This window comes from Equus caballus, chromosome 14 (genome assembly GCF_041296265.1).
Source record: "Equus caballus isolate H_3958 breed thoroughbred chromosome 14, TB-T2T, whole genome shotgun sequence".
In the NCBI taxonomy this organism is placed as follows: domain Eukaryota; kingdom Metazoa; phylum Chordata; class Mammalia; order Perissodactyla; family Equidae; genus Equus; species Equus caballus.
In genome coordinates this window covers 98223425-98248612 of record NC_091697.1, presented here as the reverse complement: position 1 = coordinate 98248612, position 25188 = coordinate 98223425, and the positions used below count along the sequence as shown (strand labels likewise).

At 36.3% G+C, this 25188-nt stretch overlaps 1 protein-coding gene across 2 annotated transcripts in view; it reads right to left on the bottom strand.

The window, feature by feature from the left end:
- EDIL3 (EGF like repeats and discoidin domains 3) overlaps positions 1 to 25188 on the bottom strand; it is a 381208-nt gene that overhangs the window by 78675 nt on the left and 277345 nt on the right. For both annotated transcript variants that reach the window (XM_001504634.5, XM_003362850.5), the window contains 3 exons: positions 22645 to 22800; positions 21162 to 21306; positions 16746 to 16930 (listed from right to left, as the gene is read on the bottom strand). In XM_001504634.5, the coding sequence (XP_001504684.3) occupies positions 16746 to 16930; positions 21162 to 21306; positions 22645 to 22800 (486 nt within the window). The remainder of the gene's footprint in view (positions 1 to 16745; positions 16931 to 21161; positions 21307 to 22644; positions 22801 to 25188) is intronic.

The window sequence follows — 25188 nt, the reverse complement described above, 5'->3', positions numbered from 1 at the left end:
GCTTGAGAGCCAGCAGTTTCTTTGTTCCTTTTAAACTGCATCCTTTTCTTTCTGATACTTAGTCTCTGCTTGTTAGTAAAAGATCCATGGCTTTGACAGAGAAAGTGACAGGCTTAGCCAAACTTAGAAGACCCTGCTTTCCCCACCTCCCCTAGCTGAACCCCGTCTCATTCAAAAATAGATCACATCTGCGGGGCTGGCCTGGTGGCATAGTGATTAAGTTCATGCAGTCTGCTTCCGTGGCCTGGGGTTTGCAGGATCGGATCCCAGGCGTGGACCTACACACTGTTCATCAGGCCCTGCTGTGGCGGCATCCCACATACACAATAAAGGAAGATTTGCACAGGTGTTAGCTCAGTGACAATCTTCCTCAAGCAAAAAGAGGAAGATTGGCAATAGATGCTAGCTTAGGGCAACCTTCCTCATCAAAAAAACGAAAAAAATATAGACCAAATCCTCCTTGACAAAGGAGGTATCTATGCTGCTCCTCTTCCCATTCATTAGGTCACCTCAGGTTTGCAGTGTATCATTGGTAGGCTGTGTCCCAAATAAGAGGGCAAAACAGGGCTGAAAAGCTTCCTGGGCTCTGCTCACCAAGTGCCCTGGCATCACCACTGCGCTCAGAGGAAGGGGTACTTTTGCACACATGCATCCCGTGGGCATGCAGTGGCCCAAGCTCACTCTTGTTTTGGGGCTGTGATGCTCCCTTTTGCTTCCCACAGGGCTCCTGCTGTGTCCCCCCGTGTCAGCTCCCAGGGTCAGGCCAGCTCCGCTAAGCTTCTGTATCACTCTTGAGGCTGGAACCAGCTCTGCCTCTAGGACCACGGTCCTGCAGCTGAAGTCCTGCTTGGGAGACATCTCTCCTGATGCACATTTCTCTCTTGTTACCCAGATTACAAAATGGCCACCGACGGTGTTCTAATCACTGTGCCCATTCTTTGCTAGTAGCTGGGTTATTGTGTGTGTGTGTGTGCATATTTATCATCATTCACCATTATTTGCCTGGTCTTTAAGTTTTATCATTCTTTGCTTTCCTCTTCACCTGAACTTGCTTAGCATTTTTTCTAGAGCTGAGCAAGCCTCTGCAACAACCCCCAGTCCCCAGGACCCAGCCTCAGCTTTCAGCCACTTGGCACCTCTCTCTCTGCCCTATGTTTTGAAATAGGACAGATGACAGAAGCAAATTACAAATTAAAGAGCTTTGTTTTCTCGAAGTCAAATCTCGAGACTGGTCTAGTGCTGGGGGAATCTCTCTTCCTTGAAGTTCTTATTTTAAAATCAACTAAAATAAAAGTGTCTTTGGTCATCTTGAGCAAACTAAATGAACTCGTGGGCCTACAAGTATCAAATGACAATTTTGGATCAGAAAGGTAAGAGGGAGTGGTGGGTTGTGGTGAGTGAGAGGGTATATGACCCACTTAAGCCATTCCAATTAAAAATTGAAAAAGCACCCAGTGCCATCTTATAAAAGCTAGGCTGTTTGAATCCAGCCCACCGCTATTGGTCTGCAACTTCTGTTGGAACGTTCTTTGCAAAACTAGCTAATTTTGTGCAATCGTTATCTTTAAAACTATAAAATGTTTGCTTTCTCACTCAGTTCCTGTCAATTCCACTTCATTGACAAATATCTCCTTTTCGCAAGGTCCAGAGTAGCATTGCTATAATAATCTCCATCAGCATTCTTCTTATCACTAACTATTTAATGAGGGTTTACTATGAATAAGGTATTTTGCTGACTATTCACACCTGCATTATATAATGGAAAACTTAGCACAACCTTATAAAATGGTAAGTATTATTATTCCTATTTTGTATGTTCCCTACCCTCTGGCTTTAAGGCATTTAAAGAACTTGCTGGTTGACTTCTTTTTGGCCTCGAGAGACTGCTGTATCTGTCAGATGAATCTACATGACAGTGACATCATGTTCCTGTGCTTTGTTTTGTAATGTAAAACAGGACTCACTATCTGTTTTTTCCATTTCCAAAACCTTCCACTCAAAAGAGAAGCATCACTTTAGCTCCCATTCATTGGCCAAGGCAAGACCCATGGTAAAGATTGAAATCAGTTGGTGAGGTTTATCTACTTTCATAAAGGAAAACTGCAAGGAGTAGCATCAGTGAATCTTTTGGACAATAATATAATTCTCTACATTTGATTCTTTCAATAGGAGTTATGTGTCATATGATCATGGGTTAGATTCTATACTTGGTAGTCTAAAATTTTGTAATTAAACCCCCCTGTAAAAAACAAACTCTGTAATTTAACATATTGAGATACAGATGTGTTACATTCTTGCCTCATTAATATCATAATATCATCACAGGTATGGGGCTCTTATGACTGAAACTTGAAGGTCTTGGATAGACCTGTCTTCTAATTAGCATTAATTGGCCAGTTTAATGTTATTGCTCAATTCCCCATTTTCTTTGTGATTCTATATGTATCGGGTAAAGTGGTAGAAAAATAATAAATCTGATTTATTTGACTTTTACTAGAAAATAACTGTTCCTTCTAATTTATTTTGGACACATTAAAAGTAGGTAAACCTTTCAAAATTATAAAGGAAATAGTAAGAAGTAAGATATATTTCCCTAATATGTTTCTCATTTATTTGACCCATTAAAAAACCCACCTTGGAAATGAATATATTTATGCTTCATATAAACAGATTTTAGTATATTAAAAAAATACTGAAAGAATAAAACTCCCTAAAGAGATTCTATACTTTCTATATTTAAACCTGATTATCATTTTAACTCAAGACATTATTTATAGATAGACTTTTTCAAGTGCTGTATTTTTCAGTTGCATTTTTTTCCCAAGACCTGAATAATAAGCAGAATAATGTCATTCTATCACTGTGTTCTCATAGACCTCTAGGAACAAACAAACAAACAAAAACAACCCCCAAACAATCAGTGGACAGAGTTCTCTAAAACTTCAAGTCTTTTACACCATGAATTTTTCTTAAATATTTGGCATTCTCCAATTCCTGTTGGTTACTATGGCCCCACAGATGGTAAAAACGTTGTCCATTAATATGAATAGTGAGCTCAAGAAACAGCAGTGTGTTGGGATTCACTTCTCCACCTCATGCCCTTGGAGTAACTCTCCTCATGTGGCAGGTTGGGGTCAGCCTGTCTCCCAATTTCATACCTGAGGGCAGAGTGGTGGCTCCAAGAAGGTGGTTGGGAGTTTTCAGTTTCTCCTTCAGCTCTCCACAAAGCTTCTCTAAATAGTCACTTTGTCACAAATGATGGTGTTCTTGCTCTACAAGTGTAGCTTAAAGGAATGTCTCCTAACTCTGCTTCCACCTTCCCAGTAACAATTCCAACAAGATGCCTCCCTTAAACCCACTTTACAAGGAAGTTCTAGACTCCTCCCTGAAGAACTCAGCTGAGGTGAGGCAGTGCGTGACTATCTTGGGGTTCCCATTGCAAGTACCCAGTTAGAATGGGGTAGTTCCCCAAAGAGAGTGCTTTCCAGAAGAAGGAAAGTTGGACTGATAAAACAGTGAACAATCTCACAACGGGTGGTGGAGGTAGGGTTCTCCAGCATTTTTCAGATAGTTAAGTAGAACTATTAAGGAAAAATCCAGGACTCTAGGCAATTTTTGGAATATATGAAATAATGTCATTTGAAGCTAAGGACACAAAGCAGCCTGTGTTTCCTTGTTTACCATGTCTTTTGATTAAATACAATACAGACACAGGATTTAGGGTCAAAATTAGCTCCAGTGTCGCTAATCTCTAGAGTTTCTATTTCAGTGCTGAAGAAGATTCATGGAAGTGCTCACATGGGGCACTTACCCCATTCCAGGCACCTTGCAGAATATGTGTGATCACATTCAGTCTTCCAACAGCCCTTTGGAGTGGGCATTAATTCCATTTCCCAGATGAAGAAACTGATGCTCAGGAGGAAAATACCATTCCCAATGTCACATAGCTAGTAGGTAAGGGGATCGAGGTTTGCATACAGGTCCTAAAGACCGTGTGTCTCTTTTTATAATATGAAATCACTGAGTCAAAGAACTTTGAGGATCTTAAATGCCATCTAGTAATAATTTCTACAACTGTAGACACAATATCCCAAATGTCATTAAGAGTCACTCATGGGCATTCCTTGCAACTTCAATCAATTCCTATGATGGAAAATATTATACTGAGTTCCTGTATATTGAGAGAGACTGTCTTCCAGAGTGTATCACTTGGCTCTGTGTATGGATACCAAAGAGTTCATCTTATCCTCAACAATATACTATATAAGTGGATTATTAGAATAAACAATAATAGAATAGCCAGAACAAAGAATAGCTTCTTTTTCCCAGAAAAAAAAGATTAATTTTATTGAAGTGCAGGTCAATTTAAGCATATTTGCATGGGAGTAAAAAATTGTTGACTTTCCAATATCTATTCTTCTGGAATACAGGCACATTGCAAAACAATTACAGATGAGCAATCTACTGAAATCATTATCCGTTGACTAAATTATCTCTATATCAGCAACATAACATAGTTCAATTGGAGATAGTGGGAAATAAAGTAAATGAGATGGAGAGAAAACAGGGTTGCTGGATTTAACTAAATAAAATACAGGATGCTCAGTTAAATTTGAATTTCAGAAAAATAACATTTTTTTGTGTTAAGTATGTCTCCTGCAATATTTGGGGCACCCTTATACTAAAAAGATATTTATCATTTATCTGAAATTCTTAACAAAGCATTCTGTACTTTTATCTGGCAAACATAAATGAAAGAAAATGCTGTATATAGTTTCACTGGTTACTGGGTTATTCTGATTAATAAAACAATAGTAACTAAAATTTTTATAGTAATTATTTTTTAAGCCCTCTACTAACATTAATTCATTTAGTCCTTAACACGACACTATAAGATAGATACTATTGTTTCTATTTAGAACATGAGAATATTGAGACAACAACAGATGGAGTTGCTAGTCCAAAGTGACCCAACTGGTTAGTGGCAGAGAAAGAGTTTGAACCCAGACAGTTTTGCTATAGAGTCCACGATCCTAACAGTTATGAAATACTATTTCTTATCAAGTATATAAGTTAATTTAAAATTACTCTGTAAACTGCATATACATTGACAATTTTTGAAAATATTATTCAACAGACTTTCAACACGCATCAAGCACCTACTTTAAATAAGTCCTCTTCAAGACTAAACTTAATACTCCATCTTCACTGAACATATTTACTTTTTTCAAACAGTACTTCAGAAATTGGTGGTGTCTCATGGTCATTGTTAGGAATACCTGTTATTGTGCTACACACACCAAAGGACTAATTAACAAAAATCCTTGATGATTTAAATTCCATAATTCCATATACTGCAGCTTTATGCTATATATACATAGATATCTATGGTTCACAGCCAGAGAATACTGGAGAGGCAGAACCCAATGAAGACCTTCTTTCTTGGATTTGGGATCTGGTTTCATGTGTGCATCTTTGATATAACTTATTTCCTATAGAGTTAGAAGAAACTAAAGATTGCTGTTGGACTCACTCATTTAATAAAAGTCAGATCAATACAAGCCTGAATATCTTATTCTGCATACTGGTACCAAGACATTTCTTTAACTTGAAGTAGCCTGATACTCTACTCCTAAGCTACAATTAGATTCCTACTCAGATCATTTTCAATTCCACTTAGCTAAGCAAGTCCCGTTAAAATCATTGCCTCTAACTGAATATTTTTGTCAGTCAGGCCATAAATTACCAATTCCTCTCCTCTCAAACGTCACCTTGTGTAAGAATCCCAGGATGTATATCCAAAAAATGCACATCTCTATGCCCAATGCAGACTTAATAACATCAGAATCTCTGAGGACAGGATTTGGGATCAGCATTTTCAGCCAGCCCATGTCAGCCAGTCGATCCTCATGCAAAAGGTGCCCAAACCACACTTGGAGAAAATGACCTTGACAGCAAGCAACACGCGAGAAGGTATAAGCAGCTGATGGTGTACTTTTTCCCATTGAGGGCTTTAAAGCTGCTTCATTTTTAGAAGTTTCTCTATTTCCCACTTCAGAGCTTTGAGGCAGCTGTAGAAACACATCCATACATATATAGATATATAGTTACATTCTAAAGCAGTCTTAGATCCATTATCTCATAGATACAGCTCCTCCCACATCATCAGGCATATGCCTAACAGAACAGATGGGTCCTGTGGTAGTCATGAAGAGCCATCAAATCCTATAATTTAGGGGATTAAAACTCCACAGAGCTTCTCAGGAAAGAAATAAAGGCTCAAATAGGTGGTAGGATGTCAGGAGAGGGGACAAAGGTGAGTCACAGTTGAACTGGAATGATAGTTATTCAATTACCTCTGCTTTTATTTTATTCATTTGCTTCAAGCCATCTTAATCATATTTGGTTTTGCCAATTATGTTGCATATCAAATGGTAATAATAACCATGTACAATTCCGCAACGGTAATTGATACAATTTTGAATACAATCTCTACATTTTTATTCTATTTTTTTATTTGAAAAGCACAGAATAAGACATTATATAAATAGATACTAATTAATAATGACTATAGGTAAATATTTCTTGGTTTTTCTCTTTCTCCTCTTGGGTAAAATGGATGAAATACTTTTTATCCCTTTTTAGCAGCATAAAGAAAATAGCGCAAATGGGCACATGAATCTATTCCACTGAATATATATGCGCACACATACCGATGCCTCCTTTAAAGTTTTCTCTATCAAAAGTCCCTGAGCACATAGAAGAGAAAGTGTACAGGACAAGAGAAATCATATTATTCAAAGAGATTGTAGTCTGACTTCTTAAATATGTTCCCGCAAGGAACATATCTGTAAAATAATGATGCTTTCACCGTTCTGAGTTCCCGTTGCTCAAAAGCGGTAAATGCTACAAATATCTATTGCTGATGTTTAGTGTCCTATTTTACTCTAAAACAGTGAATATCCTAATATGAATTCTACATCAAAATATAATGCATGTCAGCTACAAAAGTCTCTCTCATTAGAACAAAGAGAGAGAACCCCACACTGTGAACAGACAGAACGCAAAGACAAGGTGTACAAACATTTGCAGGAGGACAGACTTCACAGTTTATATTTTTAAAGGTAAATTTCAAGGATGATCCTCTGTCATTTTAAGCAAGAGGGAAACAGATTTTAAAGAAAATTATCAAATGCACATTTCACAAATAAAAGAGAAATTTTTTACCACTTGAGTAACAAGTAAATATTTGTGTACTGTTGTAAACTTCTCTAGGTAAGCCCTTTAGCTCACAGGAACTGTTTAACAGGCAAAACTGTTCACATGTCACTTTCCTTGGTTAGGGTGGTCCATGTATAGAGCCCATTTTATTCACGACCTGGGCTGACTATTCTCCAGGTACATTTGGACCAACTTTAGCTTATGTGAAACATTCTTTTTCAAGATGAAATGGAAACAATGCTTTGAATCCATTTAGGCGATTTTAAATGCTTGGCTTGTGCAAATATGGACATAGAATTGATGAAATTGTTTGTGATATTGAGTATGTCTCTCACAAAAATGGAAGAACGCAGTGAATTGGAAAACCATATTTCCAAATACACATACTTTGCATATATTTTGCTATACTGAAAAAATCATGAAAAAAATTGATGAAAAGGTTGCTAAGGTTAGACTTCATTCTACATGATGTCAGATGTAAATAGTCATGAACAAAATGGCACTCAACGGAAACTGGATTTTTGGGTTTTCTGTCATTTAGAAGATTAAGTCATATAACCCTTGTAAATTGTTTTTTCACCTTTTGAGATGGAATACTTTATACAAATAATTATATATACCCAGATTATTAAAGGATACAGTGAAAATTATTAGAAAAGCCCTTTGAAAACAACAAAGTGCTACAGAAATGCAACTTAGGTAGTACAGATAGTACAGAATACTCTATAGCGGTTCCTGGGGATGTTAAGGAAGTTATTTGTAAAAAGTACTCTGTGATCAAATAAGTTGCAAAATCGCCAGATAAAACAAATCTCTTTTCGATAGGATTCTTAGGAATCTTATGTTAATATGCACCTGAATCAGTAAAAACAGAGAAGAGGATATAGACTTTAGTTAACATATTTTAGCACAGAATCTTTTTTTTTCTTTTTGAATCTTATGACAGCAGTGTCTTTCAGGGTACATTTTGGGAAATGCTAATAAAATTTGTCATTTGATGAGAAAGAAAACATAATTTGTTTTAGTACTGCATTTTTAGGATGAAAGAGTGATAATGTTATCCTAATATCAGTTCATAAGCAGGCTGCAGAAGAAAGGGCCTTTTGGAAACTCTGAGTCTGTATTCAGGAGAACTGAATTCTGGTCGTAGGACTATCTGAAGGAGACTCGGGAGAAACGGGAATTATGAGTGCCGGGACCAGGAACTGGAGAGCTAAGACTGAAGTCAGCTACAGCAGCAAGCTGGACCCAAGTATACTGAGAAGCCAGCAGTCAAGGGGGCGGCTGGAGGTCCTTGAGGGCCAGGGCCAGGCTGAAACCTCCACAGAGATGAAAGGGGGCTGACGATGAATAGGGAGTTACCCTTCAGAGGATGGGCTGGAGCAGGAACGCACAGCCAAAGCGTAGATAAACCAAAGGAAAAGGACCCAGGAAAGCTCAGGTGAGAAGAAGCCAGGAGAGGAGGGCAGTCAGACACATCAGGACTCCAAGGAAGAGGAGGGCAGGTCAGGGGGAGGGAGCAGCATCTGGATCTCTTGACAGACCCCGGGCAAGGAGCCTAAGTGATGAGTTAAGTCAAACTGGTTGGCCTCGACGCTGAGGCCACACCCTGCCCTAGCCAAGGAAACTGATATCTATTTTTCTCTGAAATATACATTAAGTCCAGAAGGTGATAAATTGGGAGCCATAGGCAGACATGTCCTTAGGCACATCTTAAAGGATCTCAGAGAACATTCTAACCAAAGGTGAGTACAGAAACATGCATGCTAGGTGGCCCTACATTTCCAGGAGACATGCTAGGCCAGGGACCTTCAACAGCAGCACAAAACAAAGACACCAGAGTTTTAAAAGTCACTTCACTGAGGCATGTTTTCCCCAGAAATGCTAATTTAATAGTGACAGAGAAAATGAATGCAATATTTGCTATACATTTATTTTATGTTGACATTAGCTAGCAAACAAATACTTCATAAATGAGAGAGACTCTAATCGTGAACATAAAGGAAAATCGAATGACCTACTCATCAGAGCATCACTGGCTTTGAAGAAAAATGCAAAGGTTTCCAGGATCAACCAAAGTAACTGGACCAGGTGAGCTGAACTATAACCAAGAGTGTCGGACAGAGCAGCGTCCTCTAAAACGTGATGTACGCACAACAGACATGCCATCAAGTTGTAGGAAGAAAAAATTAGTTGTCGGAAGAAAAGATCCTATTTCCCATTGGCTTTATCTTAAACCCCAAAGTAAGAATTACATTTTTCTAAACGTTTTGTGTGTGTGTGTATTCAATGTTTTGTAACACTGTGAGGGGTATACAACTTCTACAATGCGGAACCACAGATTTAAAGGGCAAGCAAATCCACAGAAGTATGAGGAGCTCTCCTTCAAGACAACGTAAGTGGCCAGAGCAATGCTGGTCAGCACTGGGCACTGAAAGGGCCTTCTAATGCAACAAACGTCGCCTGAAAAAAGGAGTCACCTCACTCACTAAATGGTCTGTAAAATATTGTGCTGAAAATCGTCACACGAGCTTCCTGGTGCCTGGTGAGGAAGTCCCCTTCCACTGTTGACTGGCCATGCAATCTTTAGCACCCCTCTCAGCCTCTCTGTGGCCTCATTAGAAAACAGACATAACTTAGACACTGAAAGGGCTGCTTTAGAGACAAAACGAGATCACCGATAAAAGTTGATTCCCATTTTACTTGAGAGCCTTTACAAATTCCCATTTATTTGAAATAGTATTCCCAAATTCTAAATCATCCTCGTTGGCATATTTTCAGCTCATATTTTTAGAGGAGAACAGTTGCCATTCTTAGAACTGTATTTTGTTAATACAAAGATAACTAATGTGTCACAAATTAAAACTCATTTGCACTCAAAGGAATCAGAAGTCATTTAATTCTCATTTTCATAAAAACATGAATGGGCCTGCTGTGCACATACAATTCTATATACATATAAAATTCACATATACGTCCTGCTGTTCAGTTTTCAATGTTTTAAATACTGCTTCTAAGCAGAAGCATCCAACTTCTTACATTTCTGTTTATTGCTTTCAGAACGCTGACGTACAATGAGGGCATCAGTAACCATACATGCAGGCAGACACACTGCTGAATATTTCTTTCCTTGCACCTGGCATTGTGTTTTATTATAACAGGTGTCTCAAAAATATTTATCTGAAATTTAAAAATCATGAAGCCATTCAAAACAACCTCTGAAGCACAAGGTCTCCATGCAGCTTTTACGCACCAAAGAGCCTTGCCTTTCGAAAACTGCACCCTGCACTTAATCTAATCTACTTCTTCCTACAGCCACCAGCAGTGACTGCTTTGTGTATTTTTCATGATTTGGTCTATGTAAATGCTACTGTATTAGTCCTTATAATGGCTTAATATGTCTCATTGCTTTATCCTAGGGAATTCTTTTTTTAAAGCCATCTACAGAGAGACATAACACACTAACCCAAAGAAATGACTCAAACTCAGAACAGGTAGAAAGGTAGGGGCAATATTTTGGATGTTAAGCAGATTTCCTATGCATAATATACAAGTTAACTTTTTTAAAGGTTAATTTTAAGGTTAGATGGTGATATCTGTAACACTAATTACATTATGTGATGTCTTTCTGTTAACTTCACCAGAAATTAGCTGGTGGTCATGATAATTTTCTAATTGCTTTGGGTTTGGCCAGTCATCATTTAGACACTAGAATCTTAGTGGTGTGAGAGTTTTTAAAAGGGGAAGGTTGCTGGGGAGGTTATCTTTTTTGTAATATCTACATTTTAGATGAAAAAGAGAAAAAAAACCCCTGATATTGATATGATTTGTCAGTGCTCAAAAGCAGATTTTTGGACTTCAAGTTATGCACTCAGGACAAGACACTGTGCTGGCTGCACTCTCCTTCACCCTCTAAGAACTTTCTGTATAAACACCCTACTCAACTTTATTTAGCTCATTAGAAGTATTTTCTAATTAGATAGTGAGGATTCCCTTTGATATAACAAAATTATAAAAAATTTAAAGATGACCTATAGTCCAAGTAAAGCATGGACATCCTTTGATTCATTTCATACACACTAAAATATATTCAAGCTATGAAAGATGGAAGCTGTTTCACAATTATACATAAATTAGGTTTCATTGGTTGATCTGGTTTAGATCTGCCTTATAACTGTACCCTTCGCGCAGGCTCACTATTTACTATATATGAAATTTTGGAATAGTGACTTGGAAATCATAATATTCCTTCATATTGCCAAATGTTTTCCAGTGGCGTGGAGGTCCCTTGATCCTTGAAAACCTTTCCTTTAGCTCTTCTGTAAATAAACTGTCCAGAGCTCAAGAGAAGCTAATGGCTTTAAAGAAGATATGAATTTTATGGCTAGAATATTCCCTTTTAAAAGTCCAAAATGAACTAAATTAAATAGGGCTTATTTAATTTGAAAACTTGAATTCAATTGCTTTCTTACATATTTCAACAAAATTATTATTGAAATGAAGCCATGTAGGGTCAGCTGAAATTTTGACAAAGGTCAAAACTAAAATGTGCAGTCTAACAATTCTATTAATTCTATTAATTTGGTTGAAATGCTATGCAGACTACCTACCTCAAGTTAGCAAATGTCTCATGAAATAGATGGAAAGGTCATTTCCTAGGTGACACTGTGACCTTTTCCTGCCTGTTAGTCATTTATATTATGCCACCCTTTAAGAAATCTGAAAAACTTTTTAGTAGATTGAGTAATGGCTAGTGAATTATCCATATTCTATAGTTACCACCAATAAGGCAATGAATACATACATACACGGTGTATTCACTATAGGAGAATTTATAATTCTTGTTTAAAAAAAGTTTTTAATCAATCCAAGTTAATTCTTAGAGTGCTCCTTGTTTAGTTGCACTTACTATATCAAAATATTTCTTCACAATTTATAAGATTATCATAATGCTCCTACCTGCGATAGAATGTCATTAAACACCTCAATTTCAGGCTAAATTTTAATCAGTTTGTATAATTCAAGCATAAATAAAAAGGGAATTTACTCAGCCTGTTGAAAAGCCACTGAAAATGGACATAAAATCATATAACCAGTCTCTAAGAATATGATTTCCGTGGAGAACATTGCCAAATTATAGAATGTTCATTTTAAGTTATTAATAACATTATTACTACTTCCAGGTAAAAATCTGAAAAACCTGATGCTACCTAAATAAAAATTTTAAATTTTTGTTTGCCAATGTCAATTTATGTAATTTATCAACACTGCTAAAAGTTTGCAACTGATCTAATAACATACGACTTTATATTTCGTAGTTTTATTAGAAATTCCCTTTTGGAAGAAGCAAAGATGTATGCATATTTTCATTCTTGGTCATAATTGGTGGTGTCAGATTATGTGCTCCTGAGGTTACACAGGCCACCAAAAGTAGAAAGAAGAAGGGAGCTACACCTTGCTGGGTACCTACCCTGTGCCTCCTCTGTTCTGTCATTTGTTTTATTTAATCCACCAAAGTTTCTGGTTCCTTTGTTTAGAAACTAACCACAGAAGATAATAGTCTGATTCTGAGATCTCAGCGAGTCAAACATCACTTTATTTTTATAACAGGGATTAGAATCTAGTCCAACCATCTGTTAGGAACGTCCAACTATGAGTCAGGCATGATTTGGCTTATGGTCTTTCAATCTAGGTGTAGGTAAGAGTTTTTTGAAAGGCAGAAACTGAAATTTAACCTTTGGAGGCTTTTAGAAAACCCACTGGTAGGGCTTCTTGCTCAAACTTCTAGAGAACATCAAACACATCAAAGTGATGAGCAACATTGTTTCAGAGGTCTGAGAAATTCCTCTCATTTAAGATTGTCTGTGGACTTAACACCTTTTTTGCCATGTCCATATGGGAATGACATAACAATTTCAGGATGAACAGTAGCTCAAGGAATCTCATCAGTCACGTAAGATCATATCTGAAAAATAACACGAGAACATTTGCTTGGGAAGTTTCTGAGATTTTGATCTTAGAGAAGAGTCTGGAAGAAATATTAGGGTAATAATAAGAATAAAATGTTAAAGTGATACTTTAATACATAAGAATTCCTTAATAGAATACATAAGAATTCTTTAAAATACAACATAATTAGGTAAAAGGCCTTTTTCTGGGTTTTATTTACAAAAATTTTATTTCTAGATATCAGGATTTCCTAATCAGGTTTTACAAAAACCTATTAAACTGAAGCAAAAGTTTCATTATTAAAGGCTTACATGTATAGTTGATATATAAAAGAAATTTCTTAAAAAATCAATTAGCAGGAGATTGCTAAGGAAGGAAGGGAATTTAAATGATAGTTTCTCTTCTGAAGAGCTATTTCTCAGAGTTGATACATTTAGTTAAAAACACAACTAAAATTTACAAATTCAGAAGCCTCAAATAAGGATAAAAGTGGACTCTATCAGCAATTCAAAAGCAAAATCACCCTATATATTACATAAAAATGTTTATCTTATTTTCAGCAAAGATACTAACTGGAATAACAATGTGCAGTTGGACAGATTATGTTCTCTTGAGGAGAAAACACTAAAAATAACCACAATTCTGGAGCATTTTCTTGCATGATGTCAAAAAGAAAAAATAGATGTAAGTAAAAATGTCAATTTACCTTGCCTTGGAGATTCTGAATATGTTTTGACACAACAAAAAATAGACATACAATGGAAGAACCGGTCCTTGAAATGACAGAAGATCTGTCACTAACAGAATGAATCAATTTCAGCATGCAAGTGACTTTAAGAAAACAGTTGAAAAGCCATCTTAAAAAAAGGGATGGGTGGAGATTTGCATTGAAATTTACACGCTGATTCATGTAAAAAAATATTTGTTTCATTTTTGTCTTTCTAAAGATATATTTGCCATTGGCAATCCCTTCATGTGGATATTTCTAGAGTCTACCAGCCTGCGTTGCTTACAGGGTGTAAAATATTTGTCTTATTCCACATGGCATCATGACTTACAAACAGTATTAGCTAAACCCAGTTCATCTGACATATGACTGGAATATTTCCAATTTAAAACATATTGTACAGCAAGAAAGAACAAGTTTAACTTTATCATTCAAGTCTAACTTTGTCCATGGTTTCTTCAAATTAAGAACTTGACAACTTCATAAAGGCTATGTATTATAAGAATTTCGTTTCTGTATTACAAAGGCCAGATCTTTAATATGAGATTTTAGATTCTTTTCCAAATATTATTTTAAAATTTGAGGATATCAGTAGTTGGCCTCTTAAATTGGGGACCAAAATTACATGCTGTATAGGCCCAAATCAATTACTTGAATTATACTTTGAACTATTTATTCATCCATTCATTCAACAACTATTGAATGCCTCCCATGTGTCAGGTGGTGTGACAGGTATTTAGTTAGGTACTGGACAACAAGTTGAGAAAGTCAGAAAGACAGGGTCTCACCCCTCCTGAAGCAAACAATCTAGCATGAAAACACAATTTCCAGTACGGTGTGAGAATGCTACCATGACAGAATTACAGACAACACAGTTGTATACAGGAGGGAACTGAAGCCAGATTTGGCATGAGATGGAGCTGACGGCAATGCCTTCACAGGGGAAAGTGCATCTAAACTGTAGCCGAAGGATTTAATCAACAGAAGACTGGGGATGCTGTGGGCAGAGGTGCTCTTTCCATTCTTTTCCTCTAGGAAGAGGACAGTTATAAAGGAATGGGAAGAGAGAGGGTGTTTGATTTGAGAAAATGAAGCAAATTTAGAAGAGTGCAGTAAAAGATGAAATGGGGCCAAATCATGACAAGACTTTCAAGCTATATTGAGGAATCTGCACTTTATTCTGAGGCTGGTAGGGAGCAACTGAAGGGTTTACAAAAGGGAGTAAAAGAATCATACTTGCATTTTAGAAAAAAAAATCACACTGGTTACAAATTTGGGACAAAGATTTTTAGAGAGTGAGGCCAGAAACAGGAGGGCCCATTAGGAGATTTCTGCAAAAGCCCACGTGAAAGATGGTGGAAGTTTGGATCATGGAAGTGGCAGTGGGATGGTGAGAAATGAAATGATTTTAGAGTAGCTGAATCTTTCTTCAGTAGTTGAAATAACCAATACTTAATTAGTTAATGTGAGTGTGTGGATTGGTGAAAGTCAGGTTGGCAGGAAGATAACACACGGAGGAAGGGTGGCCAGAGGATGGATGAAAACAAAGAAAGTATGGTGTCATGCAAACCAAATAAAAGGAATGGTTTATGGAAGAGGTACTATCTTAAAAGCATGAATAGATTGTTGCTCGCTCATGTATCATGGCTATTTATCACACTATGTGATGCTTCATAGGTGCATCACAAATTAATGTTTGTTGAATGATTTAATTTAGTAAGTACTGCTCATACAAGACAAGAACATCAGGCTGGGTTCAGGGATGATAAGTATATTTTTTATTTATATTACTTATATATATATATAACCTACCTTCAAAAAGCTCTAAGAATAGTAAAAGGAGAAAGACATACAAATTATCCACAATGTGTGGTAGCTAATGAAACAGCCCAATAAAGCGCCAGATTAATAAAGATCCAGATAGAATTTCAGGAGAAAGTCAAGAAAAAAATGCATATTTCTATCTTCCAAAATAGGGAAAATTAAGGCCAAGTGAAGAACAAACCAAGAAGAGACTAATGGAGATTTCCGGTAACTGGTGAGAACCATTCAAGATGGGGCAACATGGTTTGATGAGGGGTGGCATTTGCCATTTCAAGTGATTTCATGATTTCCAGAAATGCAATGAGTTACCAAAGTTTTGAAAGTCTTGGATATAGCATAAAAATCACTAAGAGTAGAACTCATCTCTTTCAAATAAAATGACCTCATTATGGAATTAAACTGTCTTACTTTTCTTTGCCACAGAAGACATTAACAAATTTGTGCCTACTTAAAAGTACTCCACAAATAAGTGCATTTTGAGAAGATTGTTGTAAAAAGCACTGACTGTGACCTTTCTTCATTTGCAAATAATAAACGGACTCTGAAGTATCTATGCTTTCCTTCCATAAGCAAGCTCACATATGAGAATGTAATCAAATTGCTCCATTGCTTAGCAACCACAGATAAGGAGCTAATAAGGCAAGAGTCATGATTCTATGGGAAAAATCTGCAGGTCAGTGGCATGATTTCCAGGCTGTTTGAAGTCCAGCTGTGACACTTTCAAACCGATACTGACACGAGGCATTAGAATAGATGAGAGGTAAAATGCAAATGTCCTTATAATCGATGGAATTGACCTATACATAGTGTGATCTGGTACAATCTACTGCACAAATCTGACAGTTCCATCTATAAATCAACATCAGAGTAAAAATAGCACACGAACATAGCTTCCTATGGAATTTTTGTTTTACCAATTTAGTTAAGCCAAAGAGGAAGGCGCATTTGAATTAGCACTTAACCAACAGGAAATCTTCTAAGGAAGAGGAGCAGTGGGTGGTGAAACAGTTTTTGAAAATATTACCTGTAACCATTGTGACTGGTCATTGTGGCCGGAGGTCCAGGCATTCACTTTGCCCTGCTTGTCCAGCCGAGCTTTCCTTGGCTCCCAAGTGAACATGTCCATGTTGAGAGTTCTGAAGATGCTGGAGGCAGTAATCTGATAGTCTTGTATATGTCCTGACTTCATCCCCAGAGGCTCAGAACAGCCTGAAAGAAAATGAGAAGAGCTCCATGAGAAAAATAATTTATCACCCTGAAAGTTTTCTGTGTTCATTTTGGATAGGCAAGAGAAGATTAAGCATAATGCTATTCATTCCCCCAAAGACAGAGCGTCTAAATTCAAAAAAAGGCTATAATCAGAAATAAATCTGAAACAAAATCGAAAAACAAGATAGCCAATTCAGGCTGTTCTGTCTCAATATATTTTGGAAAAATTGAAAACAAGACAGACAATTCAAACTACTTTTCTGTGATAGATTATTTTGCAAAATGAAAACAATGCTGAAATGCTCTCTCCTGTCTCATTACTGATAGCCTCATGACTGTTCTCTGGTTTTCAACGGTTTCACTGTGTCTTTAAAAATGGAACATTTTCTCACAAAGTACATTTGTTTTTCTTTTATTTGCTTCCATAATACAGCAAATGAAAATTCTCTCAGTACAAAGTCATTTTCACAAACTGCTCCAATGGTGTATTCTAAACTGGACAGCGTTTTCTTTTCTAAGAAACGTCTGTTCATCTTTACCACTGATTCTTATAGCACCAACGTGGCTCCTTCTAGAAGGCAGGAAGCTAATAGTTACTCAATGTATACCATGTGCCAGGCATTGTGCAAGTGTGGAATTTAAACCAAAAGATGACAGAAGAAAATAATCTAATTCCAGCAAAGCCCATTACTGGACAAGTCTTTTTATAAATTTTTATATTTTGATCATACTCAATAACCTCTAGTATTAGATATTTTTGGAAGAGTCTCAGATCTGCCACATATATTTTCAGGTTTGACATGGTGTAAAATTTGGGTTTGTCTGTCATTGTAAGACCGTGTGTGTGTGTGCGTACATACAGACATGATTTTCCAATCTTGAACTGCAACTGTGACAAAATTCCATTCACAAAACTTGTAATAGGAAGCACGATTCTATTATCATATTATCCAGTGGCTGAGTTTTCCATATGTAAAATTGTTACATTTTGGCCAAGAAACACACAAGGTAAGTTTAATCATTAAGAAAGCCAAGATAAAAGAGGAGATTTCCCCAATCACTGCCAGCTCCTCATACTCTACTGGTCCCTCACTTACTGTATGACTTGTACTCATTATTTAACCAGTTTGTGCCTCAATTTTCTCATCTGTAAAATAATGATAATAATAGAAACTACCTCAAAGAATGTTCTAAGAAATTGGTTAATAAATCTAAAGTATTTAGAGACAGTGCTGACATATAGCTAGCCTTCAGTAAATGTTAGTTATTTTTCTTATTTCTGTAAAGCTCATTCCAACAGAAAACAATATTAAGTCCCCAAATCAACATATCAGTGAGTACTGAATAATACCCTATGACCGGTTGCAGTTTCTAAAACTAGGCCGTTCTAAGGCCAACCTCTAAGAGAGGTGGTTTAGAACTCTTCATTGATAAATAATTCTTAACTACTATTAATTGTTTTCTGTCCCAGTTCATCTACATTACTTCTTCCTTCTTGAGGTTCCTCCATGTCTGCTTTCACCTCCACCTTCTAGGAAATGCCTATTCTATGCAAACATGACAAAAATTGACATGGAGGGTTAGCCAATTGTGTGGCTTAGCACAAGTCTTGTTGGGTTTCAGGGGTAGGAGACTTATACCCTATGTCCCTTATACCCTATACCCTACGAAAAAAATAGCTCTAAATCTTAAATATAAATTCTGGAGGAGAAAAATCTCATGACAAATCTCAAACATTCTAGGAAGTTCTAAAGTCTTAATGGCATACCATATATCTCCAAGCTGTTCTAAGGTAACGTGCATTGCTTGCATTATAGATTTCTGACTTGTTCTTCTATTACTACCACCACCACCCCCACCACCCGACCCTGCTACTGGAGTCTTTGTAAAACTTTGCTTGGCTTGCTGAAGAGATACAAAGGAAAAGGAACGGCAGTTGTTTTTTTCCTTTTGTTCTATAGTGTAGTATTGAAGTATTGGATAGAAAAGGGATGCCTTTCCATTGCCATTTCTGCATAGTCATAGAATTCTTTCCATACCCATTCTGTTGTCTAGTATTTAGCCCAGAAGAAGTGCTGCATAATGCATTCAAAGAATGAATGAACGACTATTCCCCCTCTAATTACATTTGTGATCCATTTCATTCTAAACATTTTAAATCATATCTCTTTGAAAGAATTTAGGGGATTTTCTTTTAAAGTGTCTGGGAAAAGACTAACTGCTGATCTTCTGGGCAGGCTGTGAGATCCTGTAACAGTTTATTTAATACACTAAGGCAGCCTTGGGCTTTACAGTGTTGCACTGGATTGTGGGAAATAGTTTGGTACATTATATTACTGTTTATTTCCAAGTGTTATAGCTAACCTCTGCCAATTTGCCTCTCCACAAATTCCCCTTCTCAACCATATGATTTCATAGGTATAAATTAATTCTTTTACCAGCATGGATAGCACATGAACAAAATGAAGTATTAACAACGAAATTGTTTATTTCTATAGTGAGGTGCCCTAGCTTTTAAAAGCATCCATTGAGAGATATTATTCTCTGCATACAAGTTCAAAATCATTTTGTGGGGTTGGGAGATGGGATGCAGCTTCTTTTTGAGAACATAAAATCTGTAAAGTGTCAGGTGTAAGCTCTTGTCAAGCTTGAAAGTAAAATATATTCATACCTTAGGAGTGTAACTGTAGGAGAGGCTGACCCTCATGAATCAAAAGATTGAAAAACTGGGGAAGGTGATGTTAAGCAACTAAAAACCACAGGGCTTGCAGCAAACCTCATCATATTGTGGTTTCCTCTTGATTGCTTTATGATGAATGACTTAAGGATGACACTGGCCTGTGGTGATATAGTGACATGCAATATAAACACCCTACAGCAATAATTCTGCTGAGATTTACTGGTAGTCAATAAGCCTGTTCAAATTATCAAAATAAGGAAAACATCCCTGTTAGGATAATTAATGGCACTAAAATTGTATGCGGGTTGCTTCATAAAAGATACTCATAAATAATATGAAAATATGATTTCTAAAATAGATTCATGCATGTGGCCAAATGTATCCAATTCCTTTAAATATAATGGGTTCATTTAAAGTTTGTTTGTTTTCTGATAGTAACTTCTATTTGCTTAAAAATCATCCCCTTTCTCGGCCATGACAAATAAACCTAAGAATGGAAACAGATAGAAAGTATGCATTTTAACCTATACACAACCTCTTGCAAGAATAAAAAGCTCTCAGCTGTCTCTATGCAGGCATGAGTCCTCCTATTTTTAACTAAATGGTATTATTGTAAATTTGATAAAAGTCTTTCGTACTCGGAAGTTATGCTAAAAACTAGGGCACACATGAATTTTTAGTCTTCTTCAAAACACAGTTGTTTGAACAAAATAATTTCAGGCCACAGTGGCAACAGTAGTTTGTAACTGTTGATGCTAGAATTATAAGAACAACCACTGAAAATAAAACACAGGGAAACATCTAGACAAGATTTTCTGCTTAGTTCAGAAACTAGCTATATTGAAACGGGACCACGGTGAATTCCACACCTTAAGTCTTCATCTTTCTATCTAGGACTGATGCTCCTGGGAGACAGGAATTATTTAACTCTGAGTCCTTTGACGGATTATCTTTGAGCTGGATAGCCATTGTTTGTACAATCAGCAAACTGGTAGATAAGAATGATCCAAGAATGAATTTATAGTAGCCATCTTGGTATTGAACGAAGTATCGTCTCTTTGGGAGGAATGATAAATTTACATGTTTCATAAAAGCTAAACAAAAATCAAACCCAAAACCAAGTTCTTACTTTTCTATACCATATAGCCTAAATGGAACTGCAATTTATGAGGTCAGGCAGATTCCAGTTTTTACTGAACTTTTGTCACAAAACATAAATCACAGTTACTACCAAAAACACCGCGACATTTAAATTTGACAAAAGTTTCCAGTGAGAATGTGTTGTACTTTCTCTGACCACTTAAAGAAATATATTGCCCCTTCTATATTAATTCTATTCTGTAGCATGTTTTAGAACTGTTTTATCCCTAGACACACACACACACGCATGCACACACGCACACTGTTTCTCACTGAACCATGCCTTAGACATTTTGTAGAAGAAATGAATGTCTACAAGTCTTGGAAAATTGCAAGTTGGTAGCAGACTACATACAAATGTTCTCTTTTTTTCTTTAAAGAAAATACAGACATAGATAATATGAGACTCACCCGATAGTTCACATCCAAGAAGTTCCATTCTCAACGTGCAATGTCTTCGGCAAACTTGGGGATAGAGTCTTACATACTGAGCTTTTATGGGGGGTGTGAAAGAGTTAGCATAAGGTGTGTTGTTATCAACATTTCCATGGAACACCTGTGTAAAGAGATAATGTAGAGTTTAAGATAATTAATTGCAACAGCTTCTTTACCTATTTTCATACATTGACCCTATATCCTACCCAACATAATCTTTCAAAGATTGGATTAAATAATTTGGGGATCTGGAGCATTTAGGAAGCACCTTGCCAACAGCATGGAATAGAAAATCTATAGATAAAATCCTAAGTAAAGCTATAAACCACTGTGGCCTTTGGTATAACGTATACTCTACTATGAGGATCTTGTCAATTTTATGACCAATAATTCAGAGCTAGGGGAGTGCTTCTCTTTTTCTTTGAGAAATGGGCACCTTAAACTTTTCAATTTAAGTTAGGTTTGTCCATTTTGCTACTTAGCATCCACAAGGTTTTGTTTTTTGGGTTTTTTCCTTCAGGAACCAGTCTTCACTCATGCTTCCTGATCGCTCAGTCTCTCTCATGCTACGACCAGATTTATGATGCTTTAGGGTTGGATTCCTCAAGATTACCTCCTTACCAGTCAGTCTCAGATCAGTGCATAAGAGACTCATAATTTTTCATATATATCTCCAGTGAAAAACTATGTTTCTCTCTAAAAATTAAGTGATAAAATGTGTTATTTTTAATTCCTTCAAACTTCATTCTGATTTTACCTCATATAACGGGGCAATCAGAAAACTTTATTTAAATTCATTTAAGAAGGTAATTTTAAAAAAATATTTAATAAAATTTATTAGAGTCCAGCCTACTGATTTGGTTTTAAATGGGATGAACAAAAGTCTGATATTTTTTAAATTAAAAATATGGGGGAAAATTAATAAAAAATTGAGACTATCATATGAAAAGGCAAAGGAGATGCTGAACATTATATCCATTTCCTCTAAAATATTTTATTCTGCTAAATAACAAAATTGTCTTCCAGTATGAAGTATATAAAGATACACATTTTTTACATCATTTCATACTTTTCTTTAAAAATAATAATTTTTCCTTTAAAAATAAAAGCTTTGATCCATAATTATTTGATTAAGGAGACAGCTAATATGTTAAAGCAATAAAACGAACTTCAAAGCTGACTATTGTTAAAATAAACTTAATTGCTATGCACAGGACTATGCTAATCTTGTGACGAAGTGTTTACAGGACCATCAATTAAAATCTGAGAAAGTCTTAAATAGTGGCCATTATACATTTATAACTTGGAAAAACTCCTTACCCCCTTCACCCTATTATTCTAATTTAAAAAAATCATAAATTCATTTTCAACAACTTAAGGCTTCTGCTGTAGTCACTTGCTAATCAATGATTATTAATAGGATTTTACTTTTAAATTAAACATGTTAAGTCAGTCTTACCACATCTTTAATGGTGCTTTTCCCTTTGTACATTGCCCAGGTCTTTCCATCACTGCTGTAGGCAATTTTGTAGGATTTTATATACTCTGGGCTTCCAATCCTCTTGGCTCCTTGGGTAATCACACCAGTAACTCTCATTTTTCTTTGTAAATTTATCTGAGGAGACAAGGCATAACCAATGGTAAATTTATTGCTTTCAGGATGACAACATAGACAGCATCAATTTCAGGAATGGAACATTTTTGTTTTATTAGTATAGATTTAAAATAATACAAATAGCTGAGAATTTTCTGTACTTTTTTCAGATGAATATTAAATATATATCAAGTTTAGCTTCAAAATCTTTCTCTACTAGAATACTTATTTTTAAATAAAGCAATATTTGTGAACAAAATTTGAAAAGGACAGGGTGCCCAAACATTTAAGAATAGAAAACATTTGGTTGGCTATGATATGGAGGTATGACTTAGTAAATTGACAAATGGTAATATAACCTTGCCAAAATAACCTCAGTGATGTCACTGTTAAACCCTACCATCCACATAATTGTTAATGTGTCTCAATTGCTTTAGGCTTCAATAAATTTCCATTTAAAATGAAAATCTCCCTGAGATCTTTGAGTACTAGGAAGAACAAGAGCAAGTAAAGGCCCCGATGATGACAAATACCAAAAGCAAACACAAATATCTTCAGTTTCTGGGTCTCCATACTGTAGTCTCCGCTATGGGTCAGGGAGAGGTTTTCACCAAATAATTGCTCTTCTCTTCATGTCAGCATATGGAGACTTTCTAACTGGTATTTTCTCCTCATTCCAAATCACCCTACAATAGTTTATTCCAAGAGTAATAGTTATTTAACAAAATTTTCAATATTCTTCTCATATTTAAACAGAGAGCGCCTTTTGACCCTTAAAATACAATAATGAAATGCTACAATGTAAGAAAAACATTTTCATCATATATAGCAAACATTAATAATTGTTCCATTCACTTTAAAATGTCTTTATGATGCCTATAAAATCTTAAATTAGCAGAAAGGTATTATTTCAATGTTCTTGACAAATTGCTGTGAAGTTCCCTCTGCACCAATCACAAATCAGAAAAATTTAAATGTCTGATATCATAATATTAAGTTATAATTCAGAGACCGTTTTGCAGAGAAAACCAGAAAATCTTCCACTTCCTGTAAGTGATTAGGGTTTCTTACTCTATGCTGAGACTCTGAGAGATAGAGAACATTTGAAAAGGCGGAGGATGTGCATGAAGAAATCAGCTCCCCCATAATCAGTTTCATACATATATATTCATGTCACATACTCAAGAGTTAAAAATCCAAACGAAGAAAGCAATGCTTAAAGTTTTCCCACCCCAGACAAACACCGAGACTTATTAAAAGGTCTACAATATTTTATTTCCTTGGATTTATAGATTTTAAATGTGTTAATGTGTATGAGCAATCCTGAATCCTGCATGGAGTCAGCACCCTTTTAGCTTTTGGAAGTTTACTAATGTGGCAAGCAAGGTCGCCTTCCTTTTGATTCCTAGTTTCCCCAAGTCTCGTCCTCCCTCTTTGAAAGTCATGAGGTTCCCCCACAAATGGTTCTCACAGGCAATTCTTGATGTTACTCATGTGTAAAGAAAACCTGGAATTTTGGTGAGTTAAAGAACTGGGGTGGAGGGGCCAGCCAGTGGCATAGTGGTTAAGTTCACGGGCTTTGCTCCGGCGACCTGGGGTTCGCAGGCTTGGCTCCCTGGCACAGACTTACACACCACTCATCAAGTCATGCTGTGATGCTGTCCCACACACAACATGGAGGAAGACTGCTACAGCTGTTAGCTCAGTGACAATCGGTGAAGAGTCTAAACATTCCTAATAGATACAACATAACCAGGGGACACTTGGAATCAGGTTTCCTCCCACTTTGGAAACCAAATTCCACACTTGATTCTGCAGAACATTCCTTTTTCAATGATCTTTTCCCTTGTTTCAATGATCTTGTTTACCCCTCTTGTAAGAGGTCAAATTATCTCTGCTGTAGTTTTGGCTCATGAGCTATAGACTAATTTTCCAGAGCTTAAATTGTAGAACTAACACCAAAAAATAAAAATTTGAATGTGTTTCTCTCTAAGTCATTAGAAATGATGCTTGAAAAGATTCCTATTTGCTCTAACATCTACAAGTTCAGAATGTATACCTTAGGGAGCTGGAATTCCAGACAGTAAAGCAGCACCCAGCTTGGGCTGTGTCTCCATTTAGCAGGTATTTGTAATTAAACATCAGTGCTGTTTTCATTAAATAAAAAAGAAAAACCAAAAAGTGATTTATAGGTTAAAGGTTCTGGGGTTATTAACAGTTACTAGGTATTAGACTTTTTGAGTTCTCATGTGTCTGGCACTATTAAGCTTGGATATTAAGGAATTCAACATAAAAGGGCTAAGATTTCACGTCATGGTCGCACTCAAAGTCAATACCAGGAATCTATATTGCTGTTAGAAACAAACTAAGACTTGGAAGAAGGTTACAGGATGATTTTAGAAACAGTTT